Below are 22,390 nucleotides of genomic sequence, written 5' to 3'. Positions count from 1 at the left end.
AGGGAAGTCTGGGCCTCCCTTCTGAAGCTGCTGCCCCCGCGACCCGACCCCGGATAAGCGGAAGAAAATGGATGGATGGATGGATGGCAATTAAAAAGTTCTCCTCATGATGAAAATATAGTGAAAATACCAAAAGACTGCAGTGGCATAAGTAAGGAAAGCAGGAATTGTTGAACTGCAGACCATAACTACTGTTTCTGTTATAAGTCCAAAAAAAGTTCAAGCATATTGGTTTTTAACCTTGATTTAAAGGAAGTTGGTGTTTCAGCAGTTTTCTGGAAGTTTATTTCAGATTTGTGGAGCATAATATCCAAACGCTGTCTCCATGTTCGGAAATTGGACTTGAACCTGAAGAAGGTTGATACAACAAGAGCAGATCTTTAATGTATTTTAGTGGTAAGCTATTCAGTGTTTTATAAACTAACAGCAGTATTTTAAAGTCTATTCTTTGAGCTACAGGGAGCCAGTGTAAAGACTTTAAAACTGGTTGATGTGCTCTAGTTTTAGTAAGTGAGCAGCGGTGTTTTGGGTCTGATTGATTGATTTATTTATTTTTTTAAGGCAGATCTGTAAGAGCATTGTTACAGCAATCAATGTGATTAAGGATAATCACATGTACGAGTTTCTATAGATCTTGCTGAGGCATTAGTGATTTAATCCTGAAAATGTGATGATAGAAGGCCAACTTTGTAACCGTCTTTATGTGGTTCTGAAGGTTCAAGTCTGAACCTTCAGAACGAAATCTGAAGGTTTGAAAGCTCGAAATCTACACCCATATTTGTAAGTGAGCAGCGGTGTTTTGGGTCTGATTGATTTTTTTTTTTTTTTTAAGGCAGATCTGTAAGAGTATTGTTACAGCAATCAATGTGATTAACAATAATCACATGTATGAGTTTCTCTAGATCTTGCTGAGGCATTAGTGATTCAATCCTGAAAATGTGATGATAGAAGGCCGACTTTGTAACCGTCTTTATGTGGTTCTGAAGGTTCAGGTCTGAACCGAAATCTGAAGGTTTGAAAGCTCGAAATCTACACCCATATTTTGTGCTTGATCTCTAGTTTCTCATTGTAATTACCGAAGCTGTGATTGTTCCTCTGTAGGTCTAAAATTTATAAATTCACTTCAAATTATTTAGTTCATTAAAAAGTTAAATTCTGCTGCAGGTTGACTGATGGTAACATGTCTATTTCATGTAAACCAAACTAAACATGGCTTAGGACATGGACATGTTTTGTCTTGATCAAGACCAATTTTTACAAATCAAAACTGAAACGTCCAAATAAAGTGGAGAAGATCTCGCATTTAGTAAGATTTTCCCTGTTGGGAAATATCAGTTCTTCACTAAATGTCTCAAAACTCGTCTTTATATAGTAATAATAGTCACTATAATCACTTTTTATTCGAAGGAAAACCTAAAACCATTTCTGAACATTAAATTTCCATCAATTATTGATTTTTGTTCATATCACCAGGCTGGGAAAACCAACTAAAATCCCTCATTGTTGCCGTTATCTGTTTATTTCTCCCGAGAGGAAAAATCTGTTCGGTACAAATTACATTTTTATAGACATCTCTTCTAATGGCTGAAATTTGGTCCAATCGTTGCCACGGTGCAAGTGAAGCGTCTCGGAATATCTCCCTCAAATGTTGGTTGAAAATGTCTTAATGTTTTTGTTGTGGAAACGTTATTAAGGAATAATTTACTGTGTTTTTCCTTTCTCTCTCCCGCAGCGCCATGCCTGGTGGGCAGCAGCCTCAGAAACACTATGGCATCACCTCGGCCATCAGCCTGGCTCCCCCACGAGAAATAGACCATTTGTACACCAAGAAACTCTGTGACGCTATGAAACCTTTCGGTGTCTTTGAGGACGAAGAGGAGCTGAACCACAGGTGAGGTTTTCACTTTAAACCACATTAATCCACACTAACCCTGTCACAATTAATCAATTAGAAGTTGGTTTTCATTCTGATACTTTATTGCAAGGCAATTTTGTTTACAAAGATTTCACAATCCATTTTATTTATGGTTTCGGTTGTGTAGGTTTTTATTTTTGTTCATTGTTTTTGGTTGTTACGTTTAGGCCTGTCAGGATTAAAAGGTTTTGCGATAAATTGTCATAAAAACTATACCGCTAACGATGGTATTGTTATTTTGGACCATTTTCAAGTAATACATTGATAATTGCTTAGTAATGCATGTTTGCTCTCTCAAAAATCAGTAAACTTTAATTCTGTGAAGAATAAATTTTTTTTATAGCCAAACTTTTGTTGTGTTTAGAGTTGCTTATGGCTAAATTAGGGTTAGAGTTCAGGTTTTGATATCTTCAATGTTTTTATGTCTTTAATGTTTTTAATTTCTTTTTCTTTTCTCACTGTCTACGTTTTTAATGCCTTTTTAATCTTTTTTTTTTATGTAAAAAAGTTTTAAAGGTTTGAGTCCTTGTCAAATGGCGGTTTGACTGAAGAAGTTTTAAATGTTAAAGTTTTTATTTTTACTTTTTTATTTCTTTTTATTTCTCTTTCTCACTGTTTATTCAGTGTCACCTGCTGTTTTCATTTTAATTATGTGAAGCACTTTGAAATGCCTTGCTGCTGAAATGTGCTATACAAATAAAATTTGATTGATTGATTGATTGATTGATTGATTGTACTGAAAAACCAAGTTTGTTGCACACAAACCAGCTTCTAATTTATTAAATACATTTATATTTAATTTATTTATGTAATTTATTTTTTAAGTTGTTCAACTTAGAATATAATCATTTTTAAAAAGTTATTTGGATCTACAATAAAAAAAATTCCCTTTTTTAAAAAGATAAAAAATTGTGATGCTTTATTTGTTTAATTTAATTTTTTTTTTTTCTTGGTCCATGAAAATTTTCGACTTGGTAAAAAGTTTGGACACCCCTGCATTATGATGTCTCTCTAAACAAAATTTTCCTTTAAAAGTATTAACTAGGATGGAAATTATAAAGCTCATTTTTTAAATTTGCAACAGGCTTAGTCGTGTTTAAAATATCTTTGAGTTAAATGTTCTTTACTAAATTAAAAGTTTGTTGATCATAAGAAAGTGAACTTGCATTATTATGTCATCAAATAATTACATGAAAATGGTCTCAAAACAACAATACTATTATTTATTGCAATAATTACCGGGGCATTTTATCGTCTATCGATATTAGTTTTTGTAAAAAAGGAAACATTAAAGAGCCAGCCAAAATCTCATGTTAATAAATGTTTTTGGTTAAATGCTCACTGTTGATTGTCCTTAGCTGTAAGTGTGCACACTTAAAAATGGCAAAGATTTTTCATTTCACAATTTAAGTCTTTTTAAACGATATTAGAAATGCATTAAAAGATGCAAATAAATCATTTCCTTTTTTAAAAACAAAATTAAAACATTTTATACTCTAAATTTCAATACTGTAGCATAAAACTAAAAATATACCACTTGATTTTTGGCTCAAACGTATTTATGTTGATGTCAAATTACATTTAAAGCAGCAGTTGACCAATTTACATCGTCATAACATAAAACAAATATTAAAGCAATAAAAATAAAATACAGAAATATGAAACGGAAAACGAGTTGAATAAAAGTACTCAAATTGACAAAATTTACAAAGGTTTAATTTGACCTCTAATGTAAAATGTACATTTTTTGTGTAAAGTTTTGGTTTATTTCTCTGAATGTTTGTTTTTTTTTCCACCAAATGTCTTTTTTCCTATAGTCTTCATACTCCATTTGACGATTAATCGTTTACTAACTTAGTTGACGATTATTCTAGTAAACGATTAATCGGATTAATCGTTTCATCAGTAGCTACATCACTGCTTATCAACGCATCGTTTGAGTTCTGCTTTGCCTAGAGTCGGGTTGTGAAGGTAACCGGTCCAGGAGGGAAACCCAGATATAAATCTCTCTCTCTCTCTCTCTCTCTCTCTCTCTCTCTCTCTCTCTCTCTCTCNCTCTCTCTCTCTCTCTCTCTCTCTCTCTCTCTCTCTCTCTCTTCCGCTCACACCTTGGCGAACCCAAGGTGATTTCAGGTCGGCAGAAATGTAAAGTCTTTCTGCTCCCTGTGTGACCTGCTTGGAAAACCTCCAAAGGGAAACTCCCAGGAGGCTTTGCAGGAGCAGTGGCTCCACTCTGAGTACGGCTGCAGATGACGGATTATTTCAGTAATCGAATATTCTGACGATTAATTGATTGATCAGATTTTTTAAAAATTCACATTCTGGAGAATTTTCACTTAATTTAGTCTTTTTTATACAATATTAGAAGTACATTAAAAATACAAACATTTACTTTTTTATATGAGAAAATTGGGATTTTAATGCAGCAGCGTAGCAGTTTAGTGAATGTTTTATTATTTGTAGCAAATGATGGAGGTAAAAATATTTCTAACATTAAAGCTCAGGTTACGTTTTTCATTGTTGGTATTTTTCTACGTTTTGAGTGTCTTCGCTCTTCACAGGTGGAGAAATTAGGCTGATTTCTGAGTCGGCTTGTCGCAGTAAATCAATTAATCACATGATAAACTAAAACAAACTCAAACTACACAAATTGAAATTACTATCGTTTTTCTTTCTTCTCTTTCTACCTAAAACTGGTTGATAAAAGTCTTCAGTCTGGTGCTTTTGTCTTAACTAGCCCCCTTTTTTAAAGAATAAATTTGTTTACAGAGATTTTGTAATTAATTTTATGTATTTCTTTTGTTTTTTTTTTATTTTAGGTATTTAAAATGTCTTCCAGTTCCAGTGTTAAATGTTCATTAAAATGTAAAGCATTGATCTTTGAGAGTGTGTTCTTGCATTATAGTATTTGAAAATTGTCTCAAAACAACAATATTATCATATATTGCAATTACCTCTGGGGGAGTTTATGGTTTGTTAGCCTCTTTCTGAGTAACATTTCTTTTCTAAACTACATTACTGCTCAGAGTTTAGGGTAAAACCATATTTTTATTTTATTTTTTTACATGAAAATGTTGTCCTACTATACAATGATTTATCTCTGTGTTGCTGCGTGGAGTTGTAACAATTTGCACCCTATTCAATTTACTAAAAATGCTAATTTATTTCCATCTACAAGTTTGATAAAATAGCTGACTTTGTAAAAACGCACATGCTGAACTTCTGTTTCTCCTTCCAGACTCGCTGTTCTTGGGAAGTTGAATAACTTGGTTAAAGAATGGATCGCAGAGATCAGTGAATTAAAGGTACGTCTGTCTGTTTCTTGGATGCTGAGGACGCGAACTCTGCCATCGTTTCTCTCACTCATCACCATTTCTGTCCTGCAGAACCTTCCACCGTCTGCTATTAGTTGTGTTGGAGGAAAGATTTTTACATTTGGTTCATACAGACTTGGAGTTCACACAAAAGGTACGTCGTTGTTTCTGCAGCATAGTTAAAGCAAAGTCCTGGGTGCTGCGTTGCTTAGTTCACATTTATCAAACTCGAGGCCCGTGGGCCAAATCTGGCCCGCCGTAGCTGTTTATGTGGCCCTCTAGATTCTAGACTGAACGCTAAATGTGCTTAAATATTATGTAATCAATCAAATAAATGCAGTTTTTATCTGTTTACTGCCAAATTATATCAATCAGTCCCTCCAGTTTCTTGAGAATTATCATGGAAATTTACGCAAAATCAATAAATACCTGATACATAATTGGGAGTTTATTACCAATTTTTCTCTAAAATTATTAAAAACTTGTACTAAGCAGCTGCTTCAGCCTTAATTTATGTCAGATTATAATCCATGATCTATACAGAGTAATAAAAGTCACATTTACTGTCATAAATAAGCGAAAATATTTCCACAAACACTTTGATTTTTATCGCAAAATATCACAAAAAGTATCACAAAATCCTGGATGGACTGACGTAATATTAGATTTTAAGAATTTATTGATATTTTAACAGGTTTCATCAGTACATTCTGGTTCAACCGGCCCTTTAAGTGCCTTAATGATCTTGATTTGGCCCAAAAGGTAAATGAGTTTGACACCCCTGCACTCATTCAGTTAACCTTAATTTAAATTCTACTTTATAATTTATATTATATTTGTATCCTGCAGAACCTGAGGAGGCGGTTAATTCTTTGAAATCAAAGTGTTTAAAACACAAGAACTGAAGTTGAACACAATGCTGTCATGTTTTTATGCCATCACAGCAGATATTTTGGCTCGAAAGTCCGACTACAAAATTAAAGCGCTCATCTGGTACCGGTTCTTTTTGGCTTTGCGGTGAAAAGGGGCAGCGCATTCAGCCAGAGTTACAAGCAGGCGTCTGACTCCATTGTGTTTTTAAAAGCTCAGTTTGTCGGCTCATTAGAAACTCTGGCCTGCTTTGTTAGGTTCTTTTGTTCTTGTGTTTTTGTGACGGTGAGGACTGAACCGTTTGTGTCCATCTGCTCAGAAAAACAACACGACCAAAAGGTCAAATATATGCATGCAAAACTCACCTACAGCTCTGGAAAAAAAAATGAAGAGTCCACTGCACTGAGCCCATTGAAAACCACCTGGTTATTCCATCAAATACTGATTTATGAACTCTTCCTGAGTTAAAACATTAGTTTTGTTGTTTCTAAATGAATATAAACTTGTTTTCTTTACGTTATTGGAGGTTTGAAAGCACTGCATCGTTTTCGTTATCTTGACCAGTTCTCATTTCCTGCCAATACTACATTTTTGCTTGGTATTTTAGGAGACATGTTGTCAGTAGTTCATAGAATAAAAGAACGATGTTCATTTTATTCAAACATAGACCTGTAAAAGTAAAACCAGAGAACTGATCATTTTAAGTGGTCTCTTAATTTTTCTACAGCTGTACAATGGAGGAAATAAGTTTATTTTATGCTACTATTGATAGAATTTTAAGAATACTCCTGAGGTCTCATTTATAAAACATTGTGTAGGATCTGTACCAACACTTTATGTCCACCAAAATATAAAATATGTCATAAATATTTTTTAAATGCATCATAGTTGAGTTTTTAAGCCAAAGACATTTTTTGTCTTAAAGCTGCAGTATGTGACTTCTATAAAATGAAATATATTTGTTTTACATATTTGATTAATCTGTCTCCATGCCATGGTGAGATATACATTTATTAAATTAATTTATAAAATGTATGAATTTCATAAATATTAATTTATTAATCTTAATTTACTTAAGATAATTGATTTATTTAATATGGTATCAGCTAATCTGTTAAAAATCGAGCTCCTCTGCCTTCTCCCAGTTGTAAGTAGAAACAACCAATCAGAGCCAGGAGGCGGGTCTTGGTGCTGCTAATCACACTGCCTCCCTTGCCCTCTGTTTCACTGCAGCTAGTATAGCTTGTTGTGAATGCTAAGGCTAGTTAGCATAGCCACAGATGACAGCGCTGTTTCTCTGACATTAGCACATTTAGCAGCACGTACCTGGGGTTGATTGACAGCGGTAGGCCCCGCCTCCTGGCTCTGATTGGTTGATTTTGCTCTGGACAGATGCTTTTCTTCAGAAGAAATCGATCTTTTAACAGATTATGTCTCATAAAAAACTGTCACAACATGTTGAGTGTTTCAATAAATAAGTAAAAAGTTTTATGTTCTGCAGCTTTAAATCTTTGGATAAATTATTTTTCTGTACGTTTTAGTAGAATATTAATCTAATGTCTTAATTATGATAAACTAATACTGAGAAATGCTTACACTGTTGAGGCAGCGTGTTGGCCAGTGTGTGTCCTCTGATAGCATTTCTTCTTTTTGTTTTCACTTGTTGGAGATTAAAGTCTCTGCTCTTCAATGTCAAAATGTTTTAACTATCGAACTTGATAACATTTAGATTAGATTGCCCTGCGACAGACTGGCGACCTGTCCAGGGTGACCCCGCCTCTCGCCTGCAACGTTGGCTGGAGAGGCACCAGTAACCCCCTCAACCCCACTGAGGCACAAGGGTGTTAAGAAAATTGATAGATGGATGGATGAACATTTAGATGACGTTTATTATTATTATTTGTTGCAGGAGCTGATATTGATGCCTTGTGTGTGGCGCCGCGGCACGTAGAGAGAACCGACTTTTTCCAGTCTTTCTTTGAGAAATTGAAACAGCATGAAGAGATCAAGGACCTCAGGGTCAGTATTTAATTAAACAACCTGCGTTTGTTTTTAAAGTGAAGGTTTTTTTCAGCTTTTTTGTTATGTTTTTATCCGTTTCTCTTCTCCTCCAGGCTGTTGAAGACGCTTTTGTACCTGTGATAAAATTCAAATTTGATGGGATTGAGGTGAGCCGTAAAATCACAGCCACACAGTTGCCTTTTTATTTTTAAATATTTGTATCATTTTTACAGTAGTATCACATAATATCACGGTGAAACTCAAGAGTCCAAATGGGTTCTTGTTTGCAGATTGACCTGCTTTTTGCCAGATTGGCCTTACAGTCCATTCCAGACAACCTGGACCTGCGGGGCGACTCCATCCTGAAGAACTTGGACATTCGGTGCATCCGAAGCCTCAACGGTACGCGGCGCGGCTCGGATCACGTTCAGACGGAGTCCTGCTGCTCTGAGTTTATTAATTAGACTTTATTGTTGCAGGTTGTCGAGTAACGGATGAAATTTTATACCTGGTGCCAAACAAAGAGAACTTCAGGTTGACATTGAGAGCCATCAAACTCTGGGCGAAACGTAAGTAAATCCACACCTGATCAAATGTTTAAGGCAAATTCAGAGCTGGGTAATAACCAGTTACTTTTGGAATAAATTTACTTTTAGGAGTATTTTTATTATGCTATACTTTTTACTTTTGCTTGAGGGATTTTATTTTGAAGTATTTCTTCTCTTACTTGAGTAAAATTTGTGGATTTTCTACCCACTGAATGAAAAACAAACATGTTTTAACCAGAAGTTCACCAAAGACTTAGACCTGCAGTTTTTGTTTTATAAGTTTTATATTGAAAGAAACTGATTAGGAAATTTTTTTTCTTTTGCTTGATTTTATTATTTTTGTTACTTATATGAATTATTATCATTTTGGTCCTAAAAATACCAAAATTTGCACTTTATTTTATATTTTGATCCATCTGATGACGTAATTCTAAAATATTAAACGATTATAATAATAAATAATTTATAATCTATTTATAAATGATAAATAATTTATGATGATCTTATGATTATCATAAATTAATCATCAAATATGGTCATTTGATTGATTTTTAATATCAAATGATCATTTAATCGTCACTCAAATGCTTGTGTACTCAAAAGTAGTTTACTACTCAAGTACTTAAACTCAAGTACTTCTGTAGTGAAGCACTTCTGTACTTGAGTATTCAAGAACTGAGTAGACTACTTTCACATTGTCTACTTAAGTACTCAAATGATCGAGTAGTACTGAAGTACTCAGACTCAAGTAATGAGTAAAATACTTTTTTACCTTTGCTAGAGTAACAGTATGTTGAAGTAGTGATGCTCAGTTTTTGGGATATTTACGACCAAGCGTTTCTTGCGCTCTTCGTGTTTGCAGGTCGAGGGATCTACTCCAACATCCTGGGTTTTCTGGGTGGAGTTTCGTGGGCCATGCTGGTGGCCAGGACCTGCCAGCTCTACCCCAACGCCGTAGCCGCCACACTCGTCCACAAGTTCTTCCTGGTTTTCTCAAAATGGTGAGTTCAGAGGTTCGTCATACCTTTGGTTAACTTCAGTTCTCCAGCATTTATTTACTGTGTTTTTGTCATTTCTCCCCCCTGCAGGGAATGGCCGAATCCTGTGCTACTGAAACAACCTGAGGACAGTAATCTCAATTTACCTGTTTGGGACCCCAGAGTGAGTATGAGCGGCGGTTTGTTTCTGGATGGGTTTAAGGAGAAGCTCCTGCTGTGAGCATTTCATTCTGCTAGGAAAACGCAGCTTTAGCCATTCAATAAAAAGAACTGCAGAAAAGACTCTGAAATAACTGATTTATTTCAGTGCAAGAGGTGAAACTTGGTATAAAGATTCATTACATGCAGAGTGATGTATTACAAGCTTTTATTCCTGTAGCGTTTTATAAATGGTGACAAACAAAACATTCACGTTCTCTGGAAAATTTTATACGAACTCTTTTTATCATTTTGAAGAGTAATTTATGTAGAAACCGGCTGTTTCAGAGTGCTGCAGCCAAGAATTGTGATGGAAAGTTGAGTGGAAGGAAAAGCTGTGGTAGGAAAAGTGCACAAGTAACAGATATAGCTGCAAAAATCAGGAAGAATAGTTTTTGCGATTCACTGCAGCTTCAATGTACAGATGTATCCAGAATGTATTTTTATTAGTGTTGTATAATTATTATTATTAATTTATTTTTTTAGAAATTCAGGTTTAGGGGTTTATTCACTGAAACTTTTATCACTCTGTGTAATAAATCCATTTTAATTTTTACCTTTTTAATTGAATTATCATGATAAAAGCTGTTCTTTATTTGGCCCAGTTAGATTTTTATTACTTGTATCCAATAGATTTCTACACCAGGGGGCGCTGCAGCATATTTTATCTCTCAACCAGGCTGTGAGCTGGTACTTCTGTTAAATAAAATAAATGTTTATTTGCTCATAAATCATTCTGCTACCAAAATAAACTCACTTTTTCAAACTTTTGTGTAAAGTTTTGTGTTCCTTCGGTAATAAATGCGTTTGAATAATTTGTCTGTCTTATTTTAATTTAGTCCAAATAAATGAAAAGTCATGGAAAACATTTCTAAAATATGCAGAATCTTTTTTGGGAGATGAAGAAACTAAAGAAGGGAACTAAATCGTAATACTTTCTTTTTGTTGTTGTTGTAATGTTTAAATAAACAATAAATATCCAATTGTAGTTCTGACCTGTAAATGACATTATTTTCATACTTAATGATTATTTACTCCATATTTGTTTATTTTTTTCTTATATTTAAATGGCTTTTATGAATACAATTAATCTATTAACAGACATTTTAAAGCATCACATAGTTTATTATAAGAGCTCTCACTCGGTTCTATTGTGGCGTTAAAGTTTATAAAGTTGTTTTCTAATTTCTGCACATGAAGGAGGACATGCAGCAGAAACATGGAAGTTATTTTGTCCGGCAGCGTGGGTGTGTTTGTGTTCTCATAAGTAGAGAATCCAACTCTTGTTCCTCTTTTTTTTTCTTTTTTTTTTTTAAGGTGAACCCGTCTGACAGATACCACCTGATGCCCATCATCACGCCCGCGTACCCCCAGCAGAACTCCACCTACAACGTTTCCACGTCAACGCGCACCATCATGACGGAGGAGTTCAAACACGGTAACGCTGCTTTGTTTTCCCGGAGACATTGAATGTGTCGCAACTCCAATCCTCCAGAGCCAGACGTGAGTTTAATGTAAACCAGTGGTCCCCAAACTACGGCCCGCCTCCACATTTGGTCCGGCCATATATTTATATATTGTATTTTCCGGTTTATATGTGGATTTTTCTTCTGCCACTGCCACTGTAAACTGTGGGTGTTTTGTTTTGCATGGCGCATTGCTGCCATCTGTTGGACTTTTAGGGAACTGCTTGACTTTTATGTTATTTAATCAGTACGGTTGTTTGCTTGCGGTAGAGCAGATGAACACGTGTTTGTTATGAACGCCGTATTCGAGGTCGAATTCTTCGAAGCAATGCCTGTAAGTAGCAGCTTATACTTTATGTTAACATATGAGGAATTCATATGTTAAAGTTACTTTCCCTCAATGGAATATATACTAGACAGTCCCAGTGACCGTTTCACTAACGGTTTTTGTCCATGTGCTTTCTGGGCATAAATCAATCGAGTAACGCGTTCTTAGGCCTGATATGACAAGCTTTTCCACCAGGTGTTTGCTAATTGTTGCTGCCGCTAGTCTGTAGGAGCTGAGTGAGTGTTTGGCTCTCGAGGATCGGACTCGGAGACTCGTCCTCTGATTTGACCTTCAGTCACTCGTCTGTTTGTCCTGAACAGGTCTCAGCGTCACAGACGAGATTCTGCAAGGCAAAGCAGAATGGCCGAAGCTCTTTGAACCACCCAACTTTTTCCAAAAGTACAAGTACGTCTTTGTTGTTTGTTTTTGTTCAGATGTATCTTACACAACCAGAGCTGCCTCCAACGCTCGAGGATGAGGTTTCCTTTACCCTGAAATATTCAAATGCAATGGAAAAACTTTGTTTCAACCACAGAATAAAATGTAGACGGCCTACATAACGGGTCAAATCTGGTTCATGAGGCTTAACTCTTTATTAGTTTGACAGATATTTAAGGGAATTCCTCAGATCACTGATGACTCAAAATGTTTTAAGGTTTCTCTAAACATGTTCTGTCCCGACAGGCATTACATTGTTCTTACTGCCAGTGCATCCACAGAGGAAAACCACTTAGAATGGTAAGTGTTACTGGTGATCCTCATTTCTACTCTCTGAGCTCAACAGAAACAAAATGTTTCACTCAGTCGTCTGGTTTAACAGAAAATCATCCAACTTTCAGTAAAAACATGCGTTGCTAGGAAATGTGCGTTAAAAAATTTAAAGATTTTTGTTTCAAGTCTTGATGTACAGCTCTGGAAAAAATGGAGCCGTCTGCTCTGAACCCCATTAAAACCTCTTGGTTTTTTCACCAAGTGCTGATTTGAGTTAAAACTTTATTATTGTTGCTTCTAAATGAATATAAACTTGATTTCTTTGCTTTATCTAGATCTTAAAGCTCTGCATGTTTTTCGTTATTTTGCCCATTTCTCATTTTCTGCTAATAAATACAAAATTCTTGCTTTTTGTATTTATTTATTTGACTTTCAGAGACATGTTTTCAGTAGTTCATAGAACAACTACTGACAACTGATTTTACTCAAAAAGTAAAATCAGATGAACTGATCGTTTTAAGTGGTCTTTTAGTTTTTTCCAGAGCTGTATGTGCATCCGTCTGGGCTTTGATTAGGCCATTGCAACACCTATTTTTGCAGATGTTTTGTTTCCATTTTTCAAACCTAGAATCAGCTGTTGGGGTTCATTGTTAGCATAAAGTAGAGGTGGGAGATAAATTGATTTTATTGATTTAATTGAATTTTCTATTTTGTTTTTTCTTTTTAGATTTAATTATTGGAAAATCAGTTTTTTATTATTATTGCTTCTCTATTTCACCGTAGAGCTACCACCATATTTTCTTTTTATTTTGACTATTCAATCAGGTCAGAAGGGAAGGTTGAAATAACACCAATTTTTAAAAATGTTTTCTGACATTTGTAATTTCTTTTTGAAGAAAATAAAATCTGATTTTATTTGTAAGCCATATCGTCCAGCGTTGAATCTCACTTTGCTTCAACGCTTCTCCCAGGATCGGCCTCGTAGAGTCGAAGATCCGCGTTCTGGTGGGGAACCTGGAGAGGAACGAGTACATCATGCTGGCTCACGTCAACCCGCAGTCCTTCCCCGGCTCCAAAGACAACCGCAACGAGTGAGTCCCCGCGCTAACGAGGAGTCCAGGTCGGGCCCTGAAAACCGTTAAAATGGGTGTTTTTCTGCCGCAGAAACGACTTTGTCTCCATGTGGTTTATTGGGATCATCTTCAAGAAGGTGGAGAACGCAGAGAGCGTGAACATCGACCTCACGTTTGACATCCAGTCCTTCACAGACACGGGTACGGCCTCCAGACGCTAACGTAGCTTAGCATAGATCTGTGGCTTACGTACAGAGTCCCCAAAAATTGTACTTGAGTAAAAGTAGCACAACTTCAACATGTTTTTACTCAAGTAAAACTAAAAAGTAGTAAAAAGGTATTTGGTAAAATGTTTACTCAAGTGTTGATCACCTGATCAAATTATCAATCATTTAATGTTTAAATGTTACGTCATCAGATGGACCAAAATATAAAGTTTAAGTGGAGAATTTTTTATTTTATTTTAAGGACTAAAATGACAATAACTCATAAAGTAACAAAATCCGGCAAATTTTTACTTTTTTAAAATCGGTTTCTTTCAATAAAAAACTTTATCAAAAGGTTCCTCCATCGCTAATTACATGCGTTTCCCTGCAGTGTACAGACAAGCTAATAACATCAACATGCTGAAAGACGGGATGAAAATCGAGGCGACGCACGTGAAGAAGAAACAGCTCCATCAGTACCTCCCCCCCGAACTGGTGCAGAAGAAGAAAAGGGTTTGTTGTTTTGCGTTTTTTCTTGTTGTTAGTACTTGTTTTGTGTTTTCTGTTTCTCGTTTCGTTTATTCTTTCGTTCTTCTCCTCCGCAGAGCATAGCGGAGGTGAACCGAAGCTCGAACGGTGGAAGTTCGAAGCGGATCTCCCTGGACAGCAGCCACCTGGACAGCTCCAGAGACACCGACTCAGGGACGCCCTTCAGCTCCCCGAGCAGCAAACCCCTCAAACCCTCGTCGGACACCGACGAAGGGTGCACTTACTTTTTAAACGCTTCGTTCTGTTCCTCCTGGAAGTCGATGACGCACCTGTTGATGCAAATTCACTCATTATTCGCAAGTTAAATCAACTAAATCTGACCAGTCTCCTTAAGATTTCTTCCTCTTCTTCGTCTTCGTCGTCTTCTTCTTCTTCCTCCTGCTCCTCTTCGTCTTCTTCTCCTTCTTCGTCTTTGTTTAACTGCAGCTTTTATCCACAAATCTGTTACCACCAGAACTTAAGAGTAGCAACACTTCAACTTATTTTTACTCGAAGGTAAAAAGTAGCCGTACAAGAAATTACTCAAGAGTAAAAAAGAATTTGATAAAAAGTTTACTCAAGTACTAACTGATCAAATTATCATTTAGTATTTAAAGATTACATCATCAGATGGACCAAAATATGAAGTTAAGTGGAAATTTTGGTATTTTAAGGATGAAAATGACAATTATTCATATAAGTAACAAAAATTAACTTTTTTTTTCCCCCAATCAGTTTCATTCAATAAAAAACTTTGAAACTTTAACAAACTGCAGGTGTGTATTTGAGTCCGGTGGATTTCTGGTTAAAACATGTTTGTTTTTTACTCAGTGGGCAGAAAATCCAGAAATTTTACTCGAGAGTAAAAATACTCCTCAAAGGACTTTTTTTTTTCTTCAAAAAAGTTATTCAAGTAAATGTAACAGAGCAAATGTAACTAGTTACTACCCATGTATTTCAGTGTTTTTGTCAAACCATGTTAGGGCAAAAATAAACTTAAAGTAATGAAAATTCAACTTTTAGAAGGTGCAGCAATAAACAAAACAAATCGACATCCTGGAGGACTGGTTGTTTTTGTTTTTACATCTCGTAAAAGATCCATCCATCCTTTCTTTGTTCCTCATTTCCAAAAATCTGGTGTTGACTTTGTCCCCTCCCTGTCCGCAGAGCGAGTCCACCAAAGCAGATTTTCCTGGAGACGTCTCCAGCGCCGAGTGCAGCCGCCGCCTCGCCTCAAACGAGCGCCACCGCTGCAGCAGCAGCCGTGTCATCGAGCGCAGCAGCAGCGGCGGAGCAGCCGGCGGCATCAGCTGCAGCTGCAGAACAAGGTGAGTTCATCTGATTTTGGTTTGATCGACATCAGAGCATCAGCAGCTTATCTGAGCAACCGACATGTCCAGTTGGACCTGAATGCATCACAACTTCTCACAATTCATCTATCCTTCCTTCTTTCTCTCCTTCCCTCCTTTCCTCCCTCCCTGGTGTCTCAGGTTTGCTCTCTGCACCATTTCCTGTGTTCAGTTCATCTTCTGTATAACTGATATATCCCAGTGGACCCTGAACACATCGCTCCCTCTCCTCTCCATGCAGACGCCGCTCGCTGCTCGCCGCCCGCCGGATCGTCCATCAGCGGCGCCCTGAGTGACGCGGTGAAGCCCAGCAGCCCTAAGGAGGAGTCCAATGGCCTGGAGGAGCCACCCCCTGCCCCCGCCGCCACCAAGAGGCCGCACTCGCCCACGCAGGACGACTTCGCCAAGAGGCACAAGGAGTCGGACGTGAGTCTTCGGTTCTGATCCGGTTCAGCGTTCTGTTGCAGGTGAAGCTAACTGGTTCCTGTGTTTGGCTGCAGGCGGCACCCAGCGACGACTCGACATTCAAGGAGCCGTACCCGCCGTCGTCGGACTGCAGCCCTCACGGCGAGGCACCCGGCACCGTGAGTCGTCCTCCATTTTGTTTTCTGCTGCAGCTTCGATGGTCTGGATTTTAATTTATGGTTGGAAAAGTTTGGAAAGAAGGAAGGCCTGGAATTCAAGGCTTGATTTTTATTTCTTACGGCCTTTTCCTCCAAACAAAAACACTTCTACACTTCCTCCATCCTTCTTGTCTTCCTCCATCCTTCTTGTCTTCCTCCATCCTTCCATTCTTATATCATTTTGCTACTCTTCTCCTTCTCTCCTTTCTTCCTTTCTTTTTCTTACTTTCTCTTTCCTAATTTCTTTTCTATCTTTCTAAATTCCCTCTATCCTTTCTTCATTCCTTTGTCTTTTCTTTCTTCCTTCCCTCCATGTCTTTCCTCCTTCCTTTTCTTCTTTCCTCCTTCCTTTTCTTCTTTCCTCCATCTTTCCTTCTTTTATATCCTTTCTTTCCGTCCTTCCCTCATTTGATTCTTCCCTTCCTTTCTTCCCTTTTCTCCTCTCTTCCTTCCTTCCAGAAACTCATCTGCTCGTCGTTTTCGTTGAATCTCTGTCATTGATAAATTATCTGAAGTAAATTTACGGTGAATTTGAACTTTGAACTGATCGTTTTTCTGCCGTTTCCAGATAAAAATCTCGATGTTTTGGTTTCAATCTGCCGTCGGATCTTTTAGTCGTGTTGATGAACAGAACGTTGTTTCTTCTTCTTCTTCTTTTCTCCGCTAGCCGCCTCACTCTGGATCAAAGGCCAAATCCATTCCAACCATCGATACCTCGAGAACGCAGGTATTTAACTCGGTTTCATTAAACGTTTTGGTTCATTTCATCTTTTAAACGTTCCTGTTCCCGTTCTCAGAGACTTCCCAGCATGGAGCTGCCTGACGCCTCGTCGCCGCTGCCGGCCAGCAACAGCTGCCGCGTCGTGAAGAACTCCATCAAACTCGCGCTCAACCGTCACAAGTAACAGATTTAACCCGTTTTCTGAACGTTTCTGGTTTCCTGGGCGACGCCGCTGAGGTTTTGTCTGTGTCCGAGCAGCGTCACGCCGCCCAAGCCGCCGCTGTTTGACGGAACGCTGAACCCAGACGCTCCGGCCGCCAGCGAGGAGAAGGGCATGTCCATTCCCGTCATCGGATCAAGTGAGTCCAACTCTCATCAGTACAGGAAATGTAAACAAAGAGCTTCAGAATATGAAAAACGCAAATTATTCCCAAGTACTTTTGTCTAGTTTCTAGTGCAAATATCTTAGTGCACTTTAAATAAGACACAAAAAGTAACTTAAAATAAATGTTTCAGTTAAATATATAAGAGCTTGTTCCAAGTAAATAATTCCCAAAAAAATTACTTCCCCCTTAAGTTACAGAATTTTATACACAAACGTTTTTGTTTAAATATAAAAGGATATAATTTGATGCACTTTGGAACCTTATAGAACAGTTTTCAATAGATATTTTAAACAGAATCTTTAAACCTTTTAAATAGAAAAATTGGTTTTGGAATTAAAAATTGTTGGAATCAAAAATGGTTTCTGAATCAAATCGTTTCTGTTTGGAAAATTGTTTTTGAATTGAAATTTGTTTTGGTTAAAATACGTTCAAATCAGTATTTTATCTGAATCCAAAAATGTTTCTGAATTAAAAGTTGTTTGAAGAATTTTGATTTGAAAATTTTTTCAAATTTTTTGAGTCAGACTTTTTCCAAGTCAGAAATATTCCTGAATCCTAAATTTTCTGGCTCAAAAATGGTTTCAAAGTGCAAAATGTTTCTGAATTGAAAATTGTTTGATTTAGAAACAAAACTATTTTCAAAAATGTTTCTCAATCTGAAATCTTCTGAGTTAAAAATTGTTTGTGATTCAAATTTTTTCCAAATCAAAAATGTTTCTAAATCAAATCGTGACCCTAAAAATTTGAACTGAGCTGCTACCTTTGATAATATTTGATATATTTGTTGAATATCTATTTTAGTATCTTTCAAATGTTCTTTCCTCGGTAGAACATGCGGCCCCTAAGCACACAGCGCCCCCTGTTGGCAGCTCCATCCCCACGCTGGTCAGTCGAGTCGCCGACCCCCTGAACGGCGCAACCTCTAAACGACCCCACTCCCCGTCGTTGGAGGAGCAGGCGAAGCGGCTGAAGGAAACAGAGAAGGCCCGGATTCACATAGCCTGAACGGGCCGCACCAGAACCGCGCCGCAGTGGGCGGAGCCTCCACAGTCGAGCCAAACGGCGACATTTTGGATCATCTTCAGGTCGGTCTGTGCGAACCGTGACGCAGCAGGACGGAAGCGTCGGCGCAGACGTTTCGGGTTTTCTTCCGGCGCCGACCCGCTCAGAGACACGAGAACTACAGCAGCAGTTTTTTACTCCGTCTCCTCTTCCTTTTCCATCTGTGTTTCACAAACATAGCCCTGGGAGATGAGCTGTTCTTTATGTCAGATTCCTTTGTTTCCTTCCTTCTTTCTTTCTTTTTCAGATGACGTTTTAATAATAATAATTATTATAATAATAATAATAAAAAATAGGCGCTTCTTCTTATTCACTCTGCTGGAGAGAGAGAGAGCTCATGTTTGGTCATTCTCCCACATTTCCTTCACATCCGTACTGTAAATGTTGATGTACATAACTTTTTGTCTTTAAAAAAAAAAAAAACACACACAAAAACAAAAGATCATCAAGTCTTTTGATTATTCTATTGTAGTTTTATCTAAAAAGAAAAAGTTTAAAAAATTTATTTTTGTTTTGTTTTTGTTTGTTTCTTTGTCGCTTGTACCAACAAACCGTCTCCATCCCTGGAATGTTTCCTTTTTCTTTTTTTTTTATAGCCGCTGTACGAGTTCGATAAGAGCAAACAGAAGCAGCCTTTACGACAGGAATGGAAATGTTTTGTTGTTTTTTTGTTTTGTTGTTTTATCTTTGTCACATCACAGAGCGATCAGCCACAACGCTGCGCACCGTGTCTCTGTCTCGTGTTTCGGTGAGTTCTCCGCATAAAGATCAGCAGGTAAGCGCTACCAGAATGTGTTTAGTACCAGTTTGGCATTTTTCCACCTGACTGGCAGAAAGTCAGGAGAATATGGATCCACCGCGTCCGTACCGTTACGACGGAGAGTTGGGGCCGCGCTAAGAAAACTAAATAATAAAATGACAAGAATAAAGTCGCGAAAATGAGAGAATAAACTGGTAGTCATTAGGGGAATAGCAATATTGCAGGAACTAGTTATAAAGTAAATCTATTACTTTATAACTGAAGTAATAATATTATGAGAAGAAAGTCAAAATACTCTGAGAATAAAGCCTCAGTACTATTCTGGTAATATTACAACTTTATTCTTACTATTCTCAAAATGTTGACTTTATTTTCATATTGTTTTGGGTTTTTTCCTGTTTAATTTTGACTTTATTCTCTTAATGAGTTTATTCTGGTAATATTACAACTTTATTCTGACTTTTCTTGAAATGTTGACTTTATTTTCATATTATTTTGGTTTTATTCTGGAATAATTTCAACTTGTGATATTACGACTTTATTCTCTTATTACTTTGTTCTTGTATAATTTTGGCTTTATTTTCTTGGTACATTCTCGTAATATTACAACTTTATTTTTGTAATTTTATTCTTTTATTTTGTCATTTTTCATCGCGTGGCCCTAATACTCCGTCGTGATTCTGTTTCTCTCCAACCTCTGACTGTAGAGACTCTTTCGGATCAAACCGAACCTCGTTTTGGTGATTTTTCTTTTTCTTTCTTTTTTTTTGTAGTTTAAGAAAATCTTTATTTTTGTTTTTGTGTTGATGAGTTTTGTTTTGGATGACTGGCTGGCTGTGTGCAAGCGCTTAGCGATGGCTGCGTTGACGTGTAAGAGAGAATATTCCCTTTGTTTCGGGTGCTAACCCTCTGCGCCTCCTGTGGAGGTTCTTAGAAGGCATCTTGTGGGTCCACAGGTTGAGTGGGGTGTCAGTGGGAGTGGGTGGGGTGTCCAGAGATGCGTCCACTCCCCCCCACCCTGACCCGTCCTGTAGACGCTGAGTGGCTTTGTGTTTGATGTACGTGTCGAGTGATGCTACTACTGACGCTCTTTCTTCATTAATGCTTCTTTTTTTTTTCCAGAATCAGTTTCCCAAACTAAAATGTACAGAGGGCCGTTTTTTTTTTTCTTTTTGCCAAAAAGGCATCTTTTGTCATTATTGGGGGTTTTCTTATCACATTATTTATATATGCATATTTGTACCATGTGATCTTTTTTGTTTTAATAGCATTCATAGCAGCTAGCTCTTTTTTTTTTTTGAATATCTGCACCACTCTGTTTCAGACGACTCATTTCTGCTGTTCAGAAACATTTAACACAAGTCATTTAGATGTTTGTTTCTAAAACGTATTGAAAGGGTATTTTTGTATGTGTTTACCACTTCCTTTAAATGAATCATACATCCATTAAACCCCTTAAAAAAATAAAACTGTCTGCCTTTATTCATTCATTTATTTTCTTTTGATGTGTTCCAATATTCACCCTGAAGAGAGAATGCATGTTGAAGTATCTTCAGAGTCGCCATGGGAACGAAGGATCTCCAGTAGCAGTCGGATTCGCAGTGATTCTGAAGAGGACTCTGACTGAGGACTGTTGCTTCGACACTCATGACATGCTAACCGCTCAATAGCCGTTAAACAGATGATTTCCAGTCATGTTATTTTCAGTTGAGATTATGTCACTTATTAGCTGTTCTCAGTTGTAAAAACACTTGTTGCCATGGTTACCCATCATAATCCTTCCAGCTGCACTGCATCCAAAAACGTCTCAACCAAAAAAATTAATCAAAATATGAATAAAATTCCACATAAATCAGAGCCAGAGTTGTAATCCTTTGGGGGTTTTATTTAATATTGACTTTTTGTCTAATTCAGTTTTAGGTTTGAATGTGTTTGCTAGTTTTATTAGTTAAATGTGATCATGTTTACATCAGTTTGGTAATAAACAAGACACTTTTAAAAAAGTTTTCAATTCTTGAACAACCAACTGACGTGTTTTATCCCAACTTGTGCTGCCGCCATTTTGTGGACTAGCGTTAGCGCCACCAGGTGGATTATGGAGTGTCGTAATTTGTCGACAACTGATGTAAAAATCACATCGGTTCAAAGGACTGATAGGTTTGTAAACACAAAAATTGAGAATATATCTGTAATTTCAAAATGTTTTGGTTTGATAAACACAGAGTTCCAGTCAGTTTTCCTCAATTAACTTTTTTTATTTCAGATAACAAAAATGTTCTCAATTTCACTTTTTGTTATGTCGTCAGTTTTAACTATAGTGATCAAAACGTTCATTCTGGATCAATTGGAATGCATATCACTCATTTTATTTGAACTGATTGAGGATTTTCTTTCGTCCAAGCTAACTATCAAGCATGGTGGTGGCGTCATCATGCTATGGGATTGTTTTACTGTTGGTGTATGACATGAAGTGGATGAAATAAAGAAGAAATAACTTAGAATACTTAAACATGACCTATCAACAATGATTGTTTTTATTTTACAACAGGCATTAAAACTGCTTTGGTAATAAATATGTAAATTTAAATAAAAATATTCTCAGAATATTTGCCGGTCAAATACCAAATCAAGACAGATTTTAATAAAAGAAAAAAAACGTATCGGTAATATTCAATGACATGTTTTCATAATTTTTCTACTTCACTAACTAATTAGCTAACTGGTTGCTTTGGATTTTAATTTGGGATATAAACTTTAAAGGGAGGCTAAATACAAATATGTGTATTTTTTCCACGCTCGCCTCTTTACGTTATTTTTTTTTAACTATTTGCATAAAGATACATATTTAATCATAATAAATTAGAATATACATTCAATGAAGACCATTTGTCTTGAAAAATCACATTTAAACACGTATTTAACGAACTTTTGATGTTGGATTTCTGTATTTTGTTATTGTTAGCATGATGCAATATTAAAATTTTAAATATGCTTCTAAAATCATATCCACCTGTATATAATTAAGCTACATAATGTGTTTCACTTAGTGATACAGTTTCTCAAATAAATTTACTTTTTGATAATATTTTTAGTAATATTTTAACTTACTTAAAATTGTATGTTTATATACATATACATACTCTTTTAATATGATAATCCGGAAACATTTAGGTCGGGGGTGTTTCAAAACCTTTCGTCACCGCTGCTGAGCGATGAGGAAGCGCTAGCTAGCTAGCTAGCTACTAGCACCCCGCACTATGGCGAGGCCCCGCCTCTCCAGATCCTTTCGAGGCTTCTGATTGGTCCATTGGGAAAAAAACTGTGACGGAGGGG

General features: G+C 36.8%; 1 protein-coding gene across 2 annotated transcripts in view; it reads left to right on the top strand.

Annotated features, from left to right (window-relative positions):
- The window catches only part of papolg (poly(A) polymerase gamma), a 22,063-nt gene extending 3,358 nt beyond the window's left edge, over positions 1–18,705 (top strand). Inside the window, exons 2-24 of one of the 2 annotated variants that reach the window (XM_008430379.2) lie at positions 1,733–1,891; positions 5,154–5,220; positions 5,302–5,383; positions 8,009–8,118; positions 8,214–8,267; positions 8,391–8,502; positions 8,580–8,669; positions 9,511–9,649; positions 9,737–9,809; positions 11,162–11,282; positions 11,959–12,043; positions 12,323–12,376; positions 13,321–13,440; positions 13,514–13,623; positions 14,020–14,141; positions 14,234–14,391; positions 15,324–15,484; positions 15,747–15,931; positions 16,006–16,089; positions 16,796–16,855; positions 16,926–17,029; positions 17,108–17,208; positions 18,065–18,705. In XM_008430379.2, coding sequence (XP_008428601.1) covers positions 1,733–1,891; positions 5,154–5,220; positions 5,302–5,383; positions 8,009–8,118; positions 8,214–8,267; positions 8,391–8,502; positions 8,580–8,669; positions 9,511–9,649; positions 9,737–9,809; positions 11,162–11,282; positions 11,959–12,043; positions 12,323–12,376; positions 13,321–13,440; positions 13,514–13,623; positions 14,020–14,141; positions 14,234–14,391; positions 15,324–15,484; positions 15,747–15,931; positions 16,006–16,089; positions 16,796–16,855; positions 16,926–17,029; positions 17,108–17,208; positions 18,065–18,240 — 2,527 coding nt within the window. In that variant the 3' untranslated portion in view covers positions 18,241–18,705. Of the gene's footprint in view, positions 1–1,732; positions 1,892–5,153; positions 5,221–5,301; positions 5,384–8,008; positions 8,119–8,213; positions 8,268–8,390; positions 8,503–8,579; positions 8,670–9,510; positions 9,654–9,736; positions 9,810–11,161; positions 11,283–11,958; positions 12,044–12,322; positions 12,377–13,320; positions 13,441–13,513; positions 13,624–14,019; positions 14,142–14,233; positions 14,392–15,323; positions 15,485–15,746; positions 15,932–16,005; positions 16,090–16,795; positions 16,856–16,925; positions 17,030–17,107; positions 17,209–18,064 lie in introns of those variants that run through there. The other variant, XM_008430380.2, reaches the window with a different exon arrangement.
- Positions 18,706–22,390: the final 3,685 nt, after the last annotated feature.

Source organism: Poecilia reticulata, linkage group LG15 (assembly GCF_000633615.1).
Source record: "Poecilia reticulata strain Guanapo linkage group LG15, Guppy_female_1.0+MT, whole genome shotgun sequence".
Taxonomy (NCBI): Eukaryota; Metazoa; Chordata; class Actinopteri; order Cyprinodontiformes; family Poeciliidae; genus Poecilia; species Poecilia reticulata.
Note: the sequence above shows the minus strand (reverse complement) of the source record. Positions and strands in the feature narration are given on the sequence as shown.